Source organism: Fukomys damarensis, unplaced genomic scaffold, assembly GCF_012274545.1.
Source record: "Fukomys damarensis isolate Sample0158 unplaced genomic scaffold, DMR_v1.0_HiC HiC_scaffold_12, whole genome shotgun sequence".
Classification (NCBI taxonomy): domain Eukaryota; kingdom Metazoa; phylum Chordata; class Mammalia; order Rodentia; family Bathyergidae; genus Fukomys; species Fukomys damarensis.
The window spans coordinates 18,128,935-18,143,197 of record NW_022900924.1 but is presented as its reverse complement, the minus strand read 5'-3'; the positions used below and the strand labels follow the sequence as shown (position 1 = coordinate 18,143,197).

The 14,263-nt window shown below is 59.1% G+C and overlaps 1 protein-coding gene across 1 annotated transcript in view; it reads right to left on the bottom strand.

Moving 5' to 3' along the window:
- Positions 1-9: 9 nt before the first annotated feature.
- Positions 10-14,263, bottom strand: part of Mlxip (MLX interacting protein) — a gene marked incomplete at its 5' end in the record, with an annotated part of 47,466 nt that continues 33,212 nt past the window's right edge. The window contains 16 exons of the mRNA XM_010604552.3: positions 10-2,597; positions 2,829-2,958; positions 3,837-3,960; positions 4,165-4,292; positions 4,370-4,471; positions 4,974-5,098; positions 5,767-5,947; positions 6,082-6,203; positions 6,417-7,044; positions 7,767-7,858; positions 8,352-8,441; positions 9,162-9,333; positions 9,590-9,631; positions 9,882-9,971; positions 12,495-12,580; positions 12,675-12,781. Coding sequence (XP_010602854.3) covers positions 2,476-2,597; positions 2,829-2,958; positions 3,837-3,960; positions 4,165-4,292; positions 4,370-4,471; positions 4,974-5,098; positions 5,767-5,947; positions 6,082-6,203; positions 6,417-7,044; positions 7,767-7,858; positions 8,352-8,441; positions 9,162-9,333; positions 9,590-9,631; positions 9,882-9,971; positions 12,495-12,580; positions 12,675-12,781 — 2,341 coding nt within the window. The remainder of the gene's footprint in view (positions 2,598-2,828; positions 2,959-3,836; positions 3,961-4,164; positions 4,293-4,369; positions 4,472-4,973; positions 5,099-5,766; positions 5,948-6,081; positions 6,204-6,416; positions 7,045-7,766; positions 7,859-8,351; positions 8,442-9,161; positions 9,334-9,589; positions 9,632-9,881; positions 9,972-12,494; positions 12,581-12,674; positions 12,782-14,263) is intronic.

Below are 14,263 nucleotides of genomic sequence, written 5' to 3'. Positions count from 1 at the left end.
GCTGCCCACATCAGCGCTCCCTAGCGAGGCCACAGCACACGCCGCGCGCGGCACAGCTCTGCCAGGGCCTCCCGGGCACCACTGTACCGGGCAAGGCACCGGGAAGGAGGGCAGGCCTCAGCTGAGGCAGAGACCCTGGGGACCAGATGGCGAAAGGTCAGACATGGTGGGGAGAGGACCCCCGAGTCCGTCCCATCAGAGCGGTGCAGAGGCCGAGCTGCGTCCCGAGCCCAGGCAGACACCTCTCCTGACCAGAACACAAGCCATAGGCGTGGGACAGGCCACAAGCACAGGAAACGGGATGGAGGTGGTCACAAGAGTTCGAGGCCTGGGTGACAACAGAGCCCTCCCTTGGGGGCGCAGGTAGGGTGAGGGCCCACAGCGCTGACACCTGAGGCTGGGCTGAGAAACCATGGGGCTGTGGCGGCCTCTCCTGAGGGGACCCCCGCTGCCGCCACCTCTCAGAAACCCGGGGCCCTGGCCTGCCTCCCACTCATAGTGAAAGAACGCAGGCACCGATGGCCCCTGATTTCACAGAAACGCCGAGATCCTACGCGGGCTGTGGCTCTTATCTTCTCGGGTCCTGTTCTTGTCGCCTGTTCGGTGCATGGCAGTGGGCAAGGGCGGGGGAAGTGAGTGTAAACGGGCCGAGAGCAGTGCGGGCCAGTGCCCGCGGGGACAGCTGTCCCTACACGCCGGCCCAGGACAGAGATCAGCCAGGCGGGGGAGGACGGCGAGTGGACGACAGCACGGCGACAGCGAGCACCAAGAGAAACGAGTCGACCTCAGTCTGGAGAACAGACTCCTGCTAGGTCAGCCCACCAGGAGACGGACGCAGGCAGGCAGGCACACAGGGGTCTCACAGCCTGACAGCCGGAGATCGGAGGAACTCGGACCCAGGAACACGAAGTCAGCAAAAGGGAGAGGTAGGCCAAAGAAGCAACAGGCCGATTTTATATCCCACGGAGTTTAGAAAGAAGTCACTCCCACCAGGGAGAAAGCTATGGATCAGGAGAGTCCGGCTGCGCCTACGGCACCATCTGCATCACAAGGCACAGGCGGGGGAGGCCTGGGCTCCGGCCTCGGAGACATTTGGTTTTCTTCTTTTCCTTCTGAGGCTAATGGGCCTTGACCTTCTAAAAGGGGACTTGGCGCCTGTCCTCGGGGTGAACTCTACCGCCACCCGCCACAGGACTCCCAAGGCCCCCACCCTCATGCTCACCCCTCAGCCTGTAAACACATTCCGGGGGTGGCTGAGGGGTGCCACCCAGCTGCTCCCGCGTCCGGCAGAAGCACAGACAGGACTCGGCTCTGCCAGCAGCCAGAGACCTGCCTCGGCCTTCCTGCCCTCCACCAGTGGGGTACAGTGGGGTACGGTGGAGCCGGCAGCCCACCCAGGCCTCAGCGCTGTGGCCTCCAGGAGCCAGTGGAGCCTCTGAGCAGATCAGAGTGTGAGGGGCAGCCAGGCCCTCTCTTCACATGACTCTCGGGACACTGGACACGGGAAGTGCACAGTGAGGACAGGAACGAAGGAGAGCCGGCCGGCTGCTGGGGATGTCACAGCAAGATGGAGGAGGTGCCCTTATGGGCTCCCTGAGTGTGGAGCGTGCACCTGCCACCTGCAGCTACTGGGGAGGCGCCAACACGAGCAGGTCCTTCCTGCTGCTCGTGTCCCCTGCCGCATGCATATAGGAGCCACCCTGCCTTGTCACTGACTGAGCGCAGGCTTCACGGCCCGACCTGGGAGGCCCCTGGGTCCTGCCTGCCAGCATGGTGGCATCTTTGACCTGAAAACTGTCCTGGTCTGTGGCTCCCAGCTGAATGAAACAGACGAGATGACCGGGCCGATGGTGGCAACATGGAGTGTGACTTTCCAGAGCCAGAACTGGGTTTCTTCCCAGGGCTGCAGCAGGGCCTCGGCTGGGAGGCCAGGCGGGTCACGGTAAAGCAGCGGGCCCACCCCGGCGGCGTGCTGGGGCCTATGACAGGAAGGCATTTCTCCCATGGCTCGGGCGAGGCCAGGCCAGGAGTCAGGGCCCTGGGGTTGAGGCTTTGGGGCTAGGAGGGTGGCAGATGCCTCCATCTGGCTTTCGGCAGCCAGAGTATGTGCAGGGCACCAGGCGGGCTCAGGTAGACAAGGGTGTGACAGGGACAGGTCTGTAAGTCTCACGATGGGGCCAAAAGGGACTGGGATGTCCCGCTTGCAGGAGCAGGCTGCTTCTATCCCATAGGCTCCCTCCTGGCAGGACAGAAAAGCATAGCTGTACTTTGCTCCAGGGCGGGAGGGCAGTGGCTGAGGTTGCTGCATGAGGCCACGGCGAGGTCCCCGAGGCGCGCTATTGCTGTGAGCAGGCCCTGGCCTGCTTCAGACCTGAGTGCAGATCCTGACGGCTCGCGGCCCGGAAGGTGAGGGAGGACCTGAGGCTGGGCGTCAGGAGAGCAGGAAGCGGTCTCGGGGCACTTGTGGCCACACAGCTAGGATTCCCCCAACTGCGGGCCAATACTGGTGACAGCCTTGGATGCCTGCTCAGGCAGCTGGGATGGGTCCGTCAGGATGGCGGTGGTGGTGCTCAGCTGCCGGAGGGTGCTCAGCACCACTGCAAGACAGAGGGCAGTCAGTGGAGCGCAGCCCCAAGTGTAGAGGGCCTCTCACTTTGCGGGGCAATAGCTCTCCAGGCCCAGGTCTAACCCGCCCTGCAGCCCACGGGTTCCCGGCCCATTCGGCAGTCCTGGGTGCTCAGTGGTGGGGTCCGACTGGCGTGCGCCCACCCACAGTGGTCCTCTGGCTCGCAGCCTCCTGCGCGCTCAGCCCAGTCTCCCCGACTCACTCGGCCTAAGGACAGGCAGTGAGCAGTGCTGGTCCAGCCAGGACAGTGCCGTGCGGTGCAGCTCTTCCAGGCTGCTGGAGGACACCATGCACTTGAAGGACTCAAACAGCGGCTTGATGATGATGCTGAACTATAGGACTGAGTTAAGGATGAGGGGAGCAGAGGGCAGGGCCCACACCGAGGAAGAGGGCGCCTGCTGACTGCCCCAAGCCTAGACCTCTGGGGAAGATGGGCAGGGCCACACCGGGTGAGTTGAGTCCTCTGTACAACCAGATGCTCTGTCCCCACTATGACCGGCCCGGGTGCCAGCCGGGACAAACCAGGCCTTTTGGTCTGGAACGCGTCTGCGAATGGCATGCACGCAGCTGTGTGTGCACAGCTGTGGATGTGGTTATCTTTCCTTCCTGTTGCTGCACCTGTGCCCGCAGTGCCCACCACCTTGGAGGTCAGCACTAGCATCCCTGGGCTTCTCTTGTCCCTGCTTTCCACAGCCCTTACACAGCCCAGGGATGAGGACTGCATCACCTGCGCCTCTCTGGGCAGGTGGGACACGGGCCTAGGGCACCCTGCTGCGTCTGAACCACCTCACATGGCTGCTGTGGCCAACCTGCCACGTGCGTGGACTCTTCACGCAGGGGGAGGCTGGGAGGGCTGTGCCAAGGCAGAAGCTGCCCCTGCACAGGCTGAGATGGCCTGGTCCCAGGTGGGCACACTGTCACAACACCACAGCGTTCTGTGCACTGTTTCCTGCCTGTCACAGGGGCAAGGTCACACTCCCATGAGGCGGGGACAAGATCAGCTGAGGGCTCCAGACCCCTCCTTCCCGCACTGCCGGCCACTTGCCCTCCATCGTCCCCCCTGCAGAGCGCCCCAGAAGTCCACCGCAGCTCTGCTGTGCTCGTGGACTGGGACAGCCAAGTGAAGAGCCTTCCTCAGGTGCTGCGTGCCCGGCTTGCTGTCCCTGGCCACTGCCCGTGGGAGGGAAGGGCAAGGAAAACGAAAAGATACAACCCAGAACTTCCAATTCTGCAGGGTCCGGCTTTTCACATACTCGTCAAACATGTCTCTCATGTGATCAACCTGGTGTGGGGCAACAGAGACCCCTGTGGCGGGGAGCAGCTGCTGGCAGGAGCTAAAACAACACGGGGAGTCAGAGGCAGGTTTGGGGCGGCCAAAGGCAGAGCAGGAGCCGGGGTGCCACATGGCAGTGCTGGTCTTTTACAGGGGCACAGCCAGGCAAGAGCAGAGAGGCTGTGGGGAGGGAGGGACCATGGTACAGAGGGCTCCGCTGCCTCTGGGACAAGGGCACACAGGCTGTCACTGGGCCAGGCCTCACATGATGGTGGCATTGAGCTCCTCGATCTCCTCTCGCAGTCGCCGGGCCTCCTCCTGCATCTGGCTCCGCTCCTGCTGCAGCTTGGTGATGTACTCCACGGTCTTCTGCAGCGTGATGGCGTGGCTGCTCTGTGGGGACAGGCAGCTCAGCGGGGGCACGCAGCGCCGTCCTGCCTCCCCGACGCCGATGTGCCCAGGCGACTCACCGGCTTGGAGTTATTGGAGATGAGGCTGTTGAGGGTGTTAAAGCCCATCTTGATGTTGAAGCGCCGCTTCTGCTCAGCCGAGATGTGCTTCAGCTGCTGGTTCTGTTGGGGAGCTGACCCGTCACTGCGACAGGCCAGGCCTTGGGCCCTGAGCCTCCCCTCCTCACCACCCAGCCGGATGCAGTGGCCCCAGCTGCAGTGGCAGGAGGAGTCCAACTCTGAGACCAACCTGAACTTAGAGACCCTGTCTCAAGAACCGAAAAGGGCCTGGGGACGTAGCTCAGCGGAAGAATGCCTGCCTGGTACATGCGAAGCCCTGGGTTCCATCCCCAGCACCACAAGGTGAAAAATAAAAAGCTAAAAGGCGCTAATGCATGGGGGTCTCGGGAGGGAGGGCTGTCTACCCACATGTCCTCACCAGCCTCCGCCTCTCCCCTCGGGCCCCAGGCCGCCAGCTGCCATCCTGAGGACTGTGGCAGGCAGGCAGGCCTCCTCGCCATGTGGCCTGAGACGGGCGGACAGGGGCCCATCTCATCACTGCTGCCCAGCCTGGTGACACCGGCCGCCTCTCACCCTGACCCCACTGAGGAGTCTGGACCTTTACCTTTAGTGCAGCCACGTTTTTGGGGTTTGCAGATTTCCCTGAGCAGTTGTTCTGGGGAGACTGAGGACTGGGGCTCTGCTCCGATGTACACGGAGAAGCCTGGCCTGAGCTCAGGCCATCGCGACCTGAGAAGAGGAGGGGCTGTAACAGACAGGTGACAGACAAGGAGGGAGGGGCCCCGCCCAGAGGTGCGCACAGCAGCCCTCAGACGGGGAGCCCCGCAGGGCTAGGCCTCAGTGCTACCCCAGTGTCCAAGCCGGAGAAAGCCACACCCACACCCCAGAGGACGCAGACATGGCAGTGAGAGGCAGCAGCTGGACTCCGCCATCCCAGGTCAATGCTGAGACAAGTGTGGGCTCCGTGGCTATGGCAACCCCAGCCTTTTCACCAGAAACTGCACAAGGACTCTTCAGTCCCCTTTCTCATGAGAGCTGGTAGCTCCAGGCTGGGCCTCTACGAGTGACAGGGTAAGAGTAGCTTCCTGAGAGCCAGGCGTGGCGGTGCACACCTGCAATCCTAGCACTTGGGAAGGGAAGCAGGAGGAATGCCATGAGTTCAAGGCCAGCCTAGATACATGGCCAGACCCTATCTCACAAAACAAAAACAACAAAAATGGTGGCTTCCCAAGCACCAGCAACCCGTGATGCGTGGCTCCCGCCTGCCCACTGGTGCTACTGCAGCTCATCTGCTGCCCACCGAGCATGTCCCTAGGCCATGCCATCGGCAGGACAGGCAGCCACATCCTGGGGAGCCCTGGGTGCCCCCCACCCCACCTGACTGCAGTAAGACTCACTGGGTCCTGCGGTAGGGACCTGGGGACTGCTCCCTCGAAGTGGGGCCTGCTCCACCTTCACCAGTGAATCCTGCACCGTGCCTGGAGAGAAGAGCCGGGAGACGGGGGCGGGCTGGCCGCTCGCACTGTGGCCGAGGTCCGTCACCAGGATGCCACTGTGGAATTCGGCGACTCCAGGATTCTGAGGTGCCACGGGAAAGAGGTTATCCCACCACTGGTGCACAGCAGAGCAGAGCAGACCAGCCACACTGGGGTGGGGGCAAACGCAGGCCGATCTGGGCTAAATGGGCAGCTCGGGTCCATCGGGGCCCTCACCCTGGGGATGGCAGCAGGTGCGATGACCACACTGGGCTGGGACACTGCGGAGGCGAGCACCCCTTCTCTCTTCAGAGGGCCGGAAGTCATGATCACTGCTTGCGGTTGGCCTGGGAAGGCGGCTGCAGGGCAAGGACAGAAGGTGAATGGGGCCTGAGCCTGTGTTCAAACTGCGGGTTGTGACTTAAGACAGAAAACAGAAAACAGAACAGATCACACGTGGATTATCCAGGAAATTCTGCTTCATTTAAGGGAGTGGGGGCGGATCTGACGGCCTCTGGAACAGGACACAGCTCCCTGGGAACCCTGGACTGGTGTGTGCACCCCAGACTCACCTGGGGCCAGGCGCGCACTCTTCAGCAACAAGGACACGGACTCCGGTTTGGGGGCAGGCACTATTTTGAGGGGCTGCTTGGGCCTCCCTCCAGTCAAGGACACAGGTTTGGGGTGTACAAAAGTTAAACGAGCCTGGGGTGACCTGACAGCTGGTGGCTGGGGAACAGGGGACAGGGCGAGGGCACAGGGGGACGGCGAGGGTGGAGGATGGTGGGCTGTGAGTACGAGACCCTGGCTCTGGCTGAAGGTGGTGGCAGCAGCGGCATGGGTGAGGGTGGTGGAGGCTGTGTGGGTGATGACGGGGGGAGGCTTGCTGAGCCCTGCAAACCTCTGAGGCTGCTGGAAGGTAGGGGGTGCTGGGGGCGTCAGGGCAGGGGCAGGAGGAGGCGGTGAGGGTAACTCGGGTGGGCTAGGGGCCGGGGCAGGGCTGGGGGCCAGCAAGGGCATGGGGAAGACGGGGAGGAAGGGCTGTGGGACTCCCAGTGGCGGCTCCGAGGGGCCAAAGTCCGAGGGCTGCAGGAAGGGGTCCCCAGCCTGGGAGGTGCGATCACAGCCCTGCCTGTCTGAGGGGCCCGCAGAGGGAGAGATGAGGCTGTCGGGGAGGCTCACGGTGGGCAGGATGCTCTCCTGAGGAAGAGGGGAGAAATGAGGGCAAAAGCTGGCATCAGACTGTTCGCTGTCGCGTGCCAGGAAGCCCAGGGAAGGACCCGGGGCAGATCACCCTGCGCTGGGGGAATGGGCCTGACTCGGCACAGCTGGACAGTGGCAGTGCAGACACAGCCTGGCCTCCACGTGGCTGGACGGCTGCCCAGAAGTATGGTTCCCAGTCCCAGGGGTCTCCCGTCTCCAGTCTCCTGTTACAGAGAGGTGCTGGGGCCACAGCCACTTGGGGTCCCCCGGGGCAGTTTCAGGAATCGGCTTCTTGGTTAGCGGGAAGAGCTCTGGGGATCACAGTGCGGATCTCAGGCTCCAGAGGAGTCCTGCCGGGCAGGGGGAGTGAGACAGTGCTGGGTGACAGTAGCGAGGAGAACAGGGCCGTGTCCGCTCTGCGCCCTGGCACCTGTGCCAGCTTCTGTCGGCTGCTAAGTGGAAAGTGAAGGGAATGTGCAGAACCCTTTTTTTCTTAGCGATTGGTGTGGCCGCATCTGCCTGGCTGGTGCTGTCTCCAGCCAAACATGGTCACGTGGTACCCCTGGCAGGAGCTCATGGCCCACACCTCACGAGATTTACGGGTGCTTTGGAAGAGCGCAGTCTGATTTTCCACACGTCACGCGTGTGCTCAGCACCACATTTAGCAGTGCCCAGAACCCTGCTTGTGATTGCACGGTGATGCCCACAGCCACCTCTACCTGAGCAGGTGAGCTGCTGGGATCCGGGGCCGGTGCTGAGACAGGCGGGGGCGGCACAGAGCCGAAGATGGAGCGGCTGGCCGAGAAGAGGTCTGAAAAAGAACACGGGTCCCCTGAGCTCCGAGAGCCCATTTCCCGAAATTGTGGTCTGAGCCCGCCCTCCTAGAGGACTGCCTGGGCCACGGGACACCCCCAGCGACTTTTCTGTAGAGAGAGGTGTCAAACGGAAGCCACACATGTGGCTCTGAAACACTCCCTGGCCCTGAGTTTCTACAGCTCTGACAGCGGCAGGAGCACAGACCCCGAAGAAGAAACTGCAGGAGACTCTCGAGGTGGCTGTGTCATCAGCGCCCCCTGCTGCTGAGAGGGAGAACAGCTCCCAGCAGGAGAGCCAGGTCTGAGAAGGAAAACCAGCTTCTTCGAGACAATACTGTCCCAGGAAAGTTTCCTGGATCTTCAAATTACTATAAAAAAAGTTTCGTTTTGAAAAATTTTCAGTCCTCCTTTCCCCCATCCTAACTGTTTTCTCTCTCAAAGGGAAGCACCCGTCTGCTCCAGGCTGGGGTCCCTCTGCTGGGTTCTCACCCTGGAAAGGCTCGAAGGTGTCCATGAAATCCAGATTGGGCTGCAGAGGAATCAGCCCCGGCTGGATCATGTCTGCATTTCCCAGATGTGCTGCAAAAGCCAGAGAAAGAGAGGCACAGTCACCCTCTTAACAGCCCTGTTACAGGTCTGGAGGGCTGGGGTTTCTTGGGGTTCATGGTTGTCCTGCTCAGCCTGAAGGCGGCAAGGACCTGTCGCTTTTTTTTGTTTTGTTTTGTTTTTTTGCGGTACTGAGGCTCAAACTCAGGACCTTGTGCTTGCCAGGCAGGCGCAGTGCCACTGAGCTACATCTCCAGCCCCTGCAGCTTGTGTGCTTGCTTGCTTGGGATAGGGATCTGGTTTTGTTGCCCAGCTGGCCCAGAACTGGGCTCAAGCGACACTCCCGCGAGGCATCCAGAGAGGCTGGGACTGCAGGTGTGTGCCTGGCTGGGCAGCAGGGAATGGTTACCCCAGGAAGCCAGAGGGCTTTAGTGGGGAGCCCGACATCCACTTCCCCTCCCCAAGGGGCTGACTGAAGACTGTGTCCATGAGTGCTTCCAGTTTTCTCAGAGTCCCAGTCACTACGGTGACAGACAGGACCAGAAGTTTGAACCTGGTCTGGCCAGGCCCTTAGTAGTTCCTCAGTGAAACCCAGGGAACAGCTGGATCTGGAGTCCCCACCTACTCAAAGGAGGGGGCCCTCAGAGGTTGGCCGACGACTCATCTCCTGTCTTCCTGGCCTAGGCAAGGGACAGGCTGCAGCTCTGAAATGAACTCCAGTCTGTAGCGCACTGTCTGGGCCCTGTCGATTACCTATTTCCCGTGGGTTGGGCCAGGCCACCGGAGGGTGTGAAGAAAGGGTGGAGAAGAGGGTGTCACTGAACTCCGACATGAGCATGTCTGTGTCCAGCAGCGGGTCCTCCTCCATGGGGACTGGGGTCTTCCAGCCATCCCCGTGTTTGGGCCAGTAAAGCATGTCATCGTCCTGCCACCAAAGAGGGAGGACATATCAGAGTGCAGCAGCGGAACTGGAAAGCCCCAATTGCTACAGGGCTGCTGTGCCATCATGAGGCCAGTGGGTAGGGACACCTGGAAAGCGCCCCCTCCAGGCCACCAGCAGAGAGTGCCACTGCTCCCTTAGCCACTCCAGACCTAAGGAGAGAGTGAAGCAAAGTCCCATCCCTGTTCCACTACCATGCCACTGCTGCTCCTTGGCCAGACAGGGCCTGAGGTACACTCACCTGGGCCAAGCTGGAGAGGTCCTCATCCTTGTGCTGCTGGAGCTGGGGACAAAGGGCAGGATGAGTGCCTAGGAGCTGTGAGGGCCCCCACCCCCAGCACCTGGGCCTTGTCGTTCTGGGGGGCAGGTAGGACGGACAGCCTGCCCTGTGCAAGCGGCAGGCACAGAGGAGAGGGCTGGGGAGGAGACAGGCCTGTTTGTAGCAGGGAAATAGCCAGGGCTGCAGGGACAGCGCTGTGAACCCAGGCTCCACGCCCCCTGAGCACGCCTTTGGGAGCCCGGCCAGCAGATACCCTTTTCTTGAAGTAGGTCCTCCACTTGTGGTACTCCCTGATCACGATCTCAATGCGGCTCTTCCAGTACTTCCCCTCAGTGGTGATGGCCTGCGACAGAGACCAGGCTGAAGGCAGGTGACTGGGCTAGCAGCAGACTCAACCCGGGGACTTGGAGGCAGCAGTGGACACTTGAAGTAGCCTTAGGAGACCCACACACAGCGGTACCCTTGTTCTCACAAAGCCTGCCTCAGCTCCTCTGGGTTACAGCTGGCCCTCAGCCTAAAAACGCATCCTCATTTCAAGACTTGGGACGTCCAGGGCGGCACACATGAGTGGCATGTGTGTCTGCACTGGGGCCCAAGGGCAGGGCGAGGTGCTTGGTGGGGAGGTCCCAGGGTGAGGGTGCTACATACACTGACGGGGGACACCAACTCTGCTGTGCTCCCTGAAGGTGAGGGCAGTGTCCACCCCAAGATCATCGAATCGAAAAGAAACCACCCTGCCCGACAGCTGTCGTCTCACCTTCAGACGTGACCTACACACACTCACTGCACGTCTGAAACGGTGAAGGGTCAGTTTTTTAAAACCAGGATCCCCAGTACAGTGCGAGTGCACACACACACACGCACACACGCACACATGCACACACAGAGCAGTGTTTATCTGGGTGGGATTAACTCTATGTTTGAGTCCTAGCACTGCAGAAACAAAAAGCCAAAATAAGATTACAGTATTACCCCCATATCTACCAGAACTATGTCCCTTATACTGCCTGCTATGGCTTGTGTGCAGCTGTCCCCCCGAAGCCTCATGTGGATGAGCTAGCTGAATATAGAGTGTGTGATGCTGGGGTTAAGGGTCTGTGATTACTGAACCACTACTTTTTTTTTTTTTGGTACTGGGGAGTGAACTCAGGTCCTTGTGCTTGTGAGGCAGACAGTGGCATTGAACCACTACTAATTTTTGTTTGTTTGTTTGTTTTTCTTTGAGACCGGGTCTCACTATGTAGTTGAGACTGACCTGGAACTCACTATGTAGCCCAGGCTGGTCTCGAACTCACAGATCCTCCTGCCTCAGCCTCCCCAGTGCTGGGATTACAGGAGTGCACCACACCCGGGGAACCACTACTCTTGGGTGACTGGTTTGACACCGCCCTAATCCCAGCAGTCTGGACAAGGGCGGCACTGCTGAGGTCCCTTGCTGCTTTGCTACCATCTGTCTGCTGTGAACTGGTGCCCTCTGCCATCCTGCCTTGGAGCCAGCCAATTATGGACTAAAACCTCTACGGAATTGTAAGCCAAATAAACTTTTTTCCCTTTAACTTTGGGTGTTGGGTATTTTGTTTCAGCAACGAGAGAAAAGTTAAGTAAGACACCATCAAATACCAGTTATATCCAAGAGTTGTGAATTGTTTAAATCTTTAAATTTCTTTCCTTAGACATGGTCCTAAGACCATCCTAAGACATCTTTCCTAAGACATGGTCAGACAAATTTAAAACAGTGCAGACTGTAAAGTGCAGTCTCCCCTCTGATCTCATACCCTGCAGAAGGACCCACTACTAAGATTTCTATCTTCCGAGACATTTTCTCTGCACGTAAGATCTGAGGTACACATTTTAAAAGAATATAAATATACTAAAAAATATAATAAATATAGTGGTATGCAACTGTTTTTGCCTGATTTTGGGGTATTGGAGAACAAACCCTGGGCCCTTACACTGAACTACGTCCCCAGATCCTTCTTCTTTTAAAAAATTTTTATTTTAGCTGGGTGTGGTGGTGCACGCCGGTAATCCTAGCACTTGGGAGGCTGAGGCAGGAGGATCACTGTGCGTTTGAGACTAGCCTGAGCTACATAGTGAGTTCCAGGTCAGTCTCAACTACATAGTGAGACCCTGTCTCAAAAAAACCAAAAAACTGGTTCCACCGCCTGCCTCGCAAGCACTAGGACCCGAGTTCAATCCCCAGTACCCAAAACAAAACAAAACAAAACAACTTATTTTAAGGCAGGTTCTACCTAAATTGACCAGATTAGGTTTGAGCTTGTGATCCTCTTGCCTCAACTTCCCAGGTGCTAAAATTAGAGGTGTGCACCACCAGAGCAGGCCAGGAACTGGCTTTTAAAAAACTTACTCTTTCTTCAACCTGTTTCCATCTCAGTATCTAAAGATCTCAAGGTCTCTAACTGTTAAGTACATCTTGAAGCCAGGCGTGGTGGCGCACCCCTATGGTCCTAGCTCGGGAGCCTGAAGCAGGAGGGCAGCTGTGAGTTCAAGGCCAGCCTGCGCTACACAGTGAGACACTGTTGAAAAAAGCGTTATTAAGCCCACCTGCCTAATAAGGAACAAACTTTCTCTGATGACCCCGGAAGGCAGACGGATTTCAAGTAACAGTAGAGGGGTGGGGCGTCACTCAAGACGGGCTCACCTAGCACGCCCCAGGCCCCAGGTTTGATCCCCAAGACCAAAGCAAAAGCAGAAGGAAGGTGAGGACAAGGCTCAATTGGCTCAGCCGGCCTGAGAAAAGGGGACTCTGCAGCCACTGGTCCCCTCTCAGGGTCACACCCAGCCACCCCGCACAGCCCTCACCCCTGCCTGGGGCCGAGGGGACTTTGCTCTTTGCGCCAAGTACCTCTGGCCGGCGGTGCTCGTCTACTTCCACAGAGCCGTCTAGCGGGGTGACAAAGTGGCACACAGGGTTCTGGCGCTTCTCCAAATCTGGGCAGAGAGAGAGATGTCACCACTGCCCCTGGAGCCCTGCCCGACCGTCCACGCCCCTTCCTCACAGCCCCCAGCCCCAGGCAGCACTTACACTGCATGTACCACGCCCGCCAGATGGCGTTGTTGAGCCGGATCTTGTCCCTCCACTGCAGCTTCAGGCCCTTGAAGTTCTTCCACTTGGGTGACACCAACTTCCCACTGGAAGCCAAGGCAGAGAGGTGAGGTTCGGTGCTTCCCGGAAAAGGATGTGGAATTCGAATTCTGAGCCACCCTCACCGGACAGCAGCACATGTCACTGTCACTCAGGTTTCCTCAGAGCATGGGGCAGGATCGGGCCGGCAGGGACGCACCTGCGGCCATGTTGCCTCGCTTGGGTCCTAGCCTCCTCCTACTCTTGCCTAGCATTTACATTTTCCATAATTAAACACTCAAAAGAAACTGCTGTCCACCAGATGAGGAGGAGGCTGCTGGCTCAAGCTGCCCGCAAAGGCGATGCTCCTCCGCAGCCGCTCGGAGGGCCCTGCTGCAGCAGCTGGAAAGCCCAAGGCCCCTGGGCTGTGCCCCTGGGAGCCTGGCCTGCAAGTGCTTGGACTCACTTCAGGGAGTCACAAGGCATGGCCAGGCGAGGGGAAGCGCCCCAGGATCCTAGCTGTTTGGGAGGCTGAGGCAGGAAGATCAGAAGTTCCAGATTAACTTGGGCAGGTCAATGTAATCCTGTCTCAAAATAAAAACCAGAAAGGTCAGGGGGTGTAGCTCAAGGGTAGGCACCTTGGATTCCATCCCTAGTGCAGTACTGGGGGGCACAGCACTCTCCAGGTTGCTTCCCGCTGACCCCTCTTGGGCCGCAACGGCTCCTCGCCAAGTCCCTCAGCTCCATCTGGCTTCTGGGACAGCACTCGAGAGCCCTGCGCTCCAGCTGTCAGCGGGCCCCTTGGGTCTCCTGCCACCAAGGGGCTCACTCAAAGACACTTTGCACTCCAGTGGGTCAGACTAACAGCAGGAAGGGAGCTGGGCACTGCCTTCTTGGAAGATGGTTTTCATACACTGTGCTGGGAGACAGCCCTGAGCAGCTGGTTGGGGTCCTCTTTTCCAATGGTTTGAGATGGGCAAGGCACTGGGTTTTTGTTTGCCATTTCATTTTTTCACTACCAGGAAGTGAACTCAAGACCTTTGCACTGAGCTATATCCCAGCTCTTTTTAATTTTTTCGTTTTGATAGAGTCTTGCTAACTTGTCCAGGCAAAGGCTGAACTTACGATCCTCCTGCCTCAGCCTCCCAAGTGCTGGGATCACAGGTGTACACCACCGTGCCCAGCACTGCCTTTAGTCCACATCAAAGGGGATTTAGGGGACTCATTTGATGGGAGGCCACAGCCCTGCCTCTTCTCCAAATCTACTAGGGAGGCTGTGTGGCAGGCACAGACGCACCACGGTCACAGCTGCTACAGACTCAGAGCAGAAACAGCGAGATGATTTGAAGCTTGGGTGGAAAGCACTCGGCAAAACCTGCTCTTCTGATTGAGGCAGCAGGAGACCTGGGCTTCAGATTATGTCACCCAAAAAGCTGCGGCCACCACCACAACCACCGCGGGAAAGGTCACAAGCGCTCTCGGCAGGTGGGACACGCGGCCCTCAGGAGCCTCGCCCACACTCAGAAGCCCCCAGGAGTCACTCCTGCCCG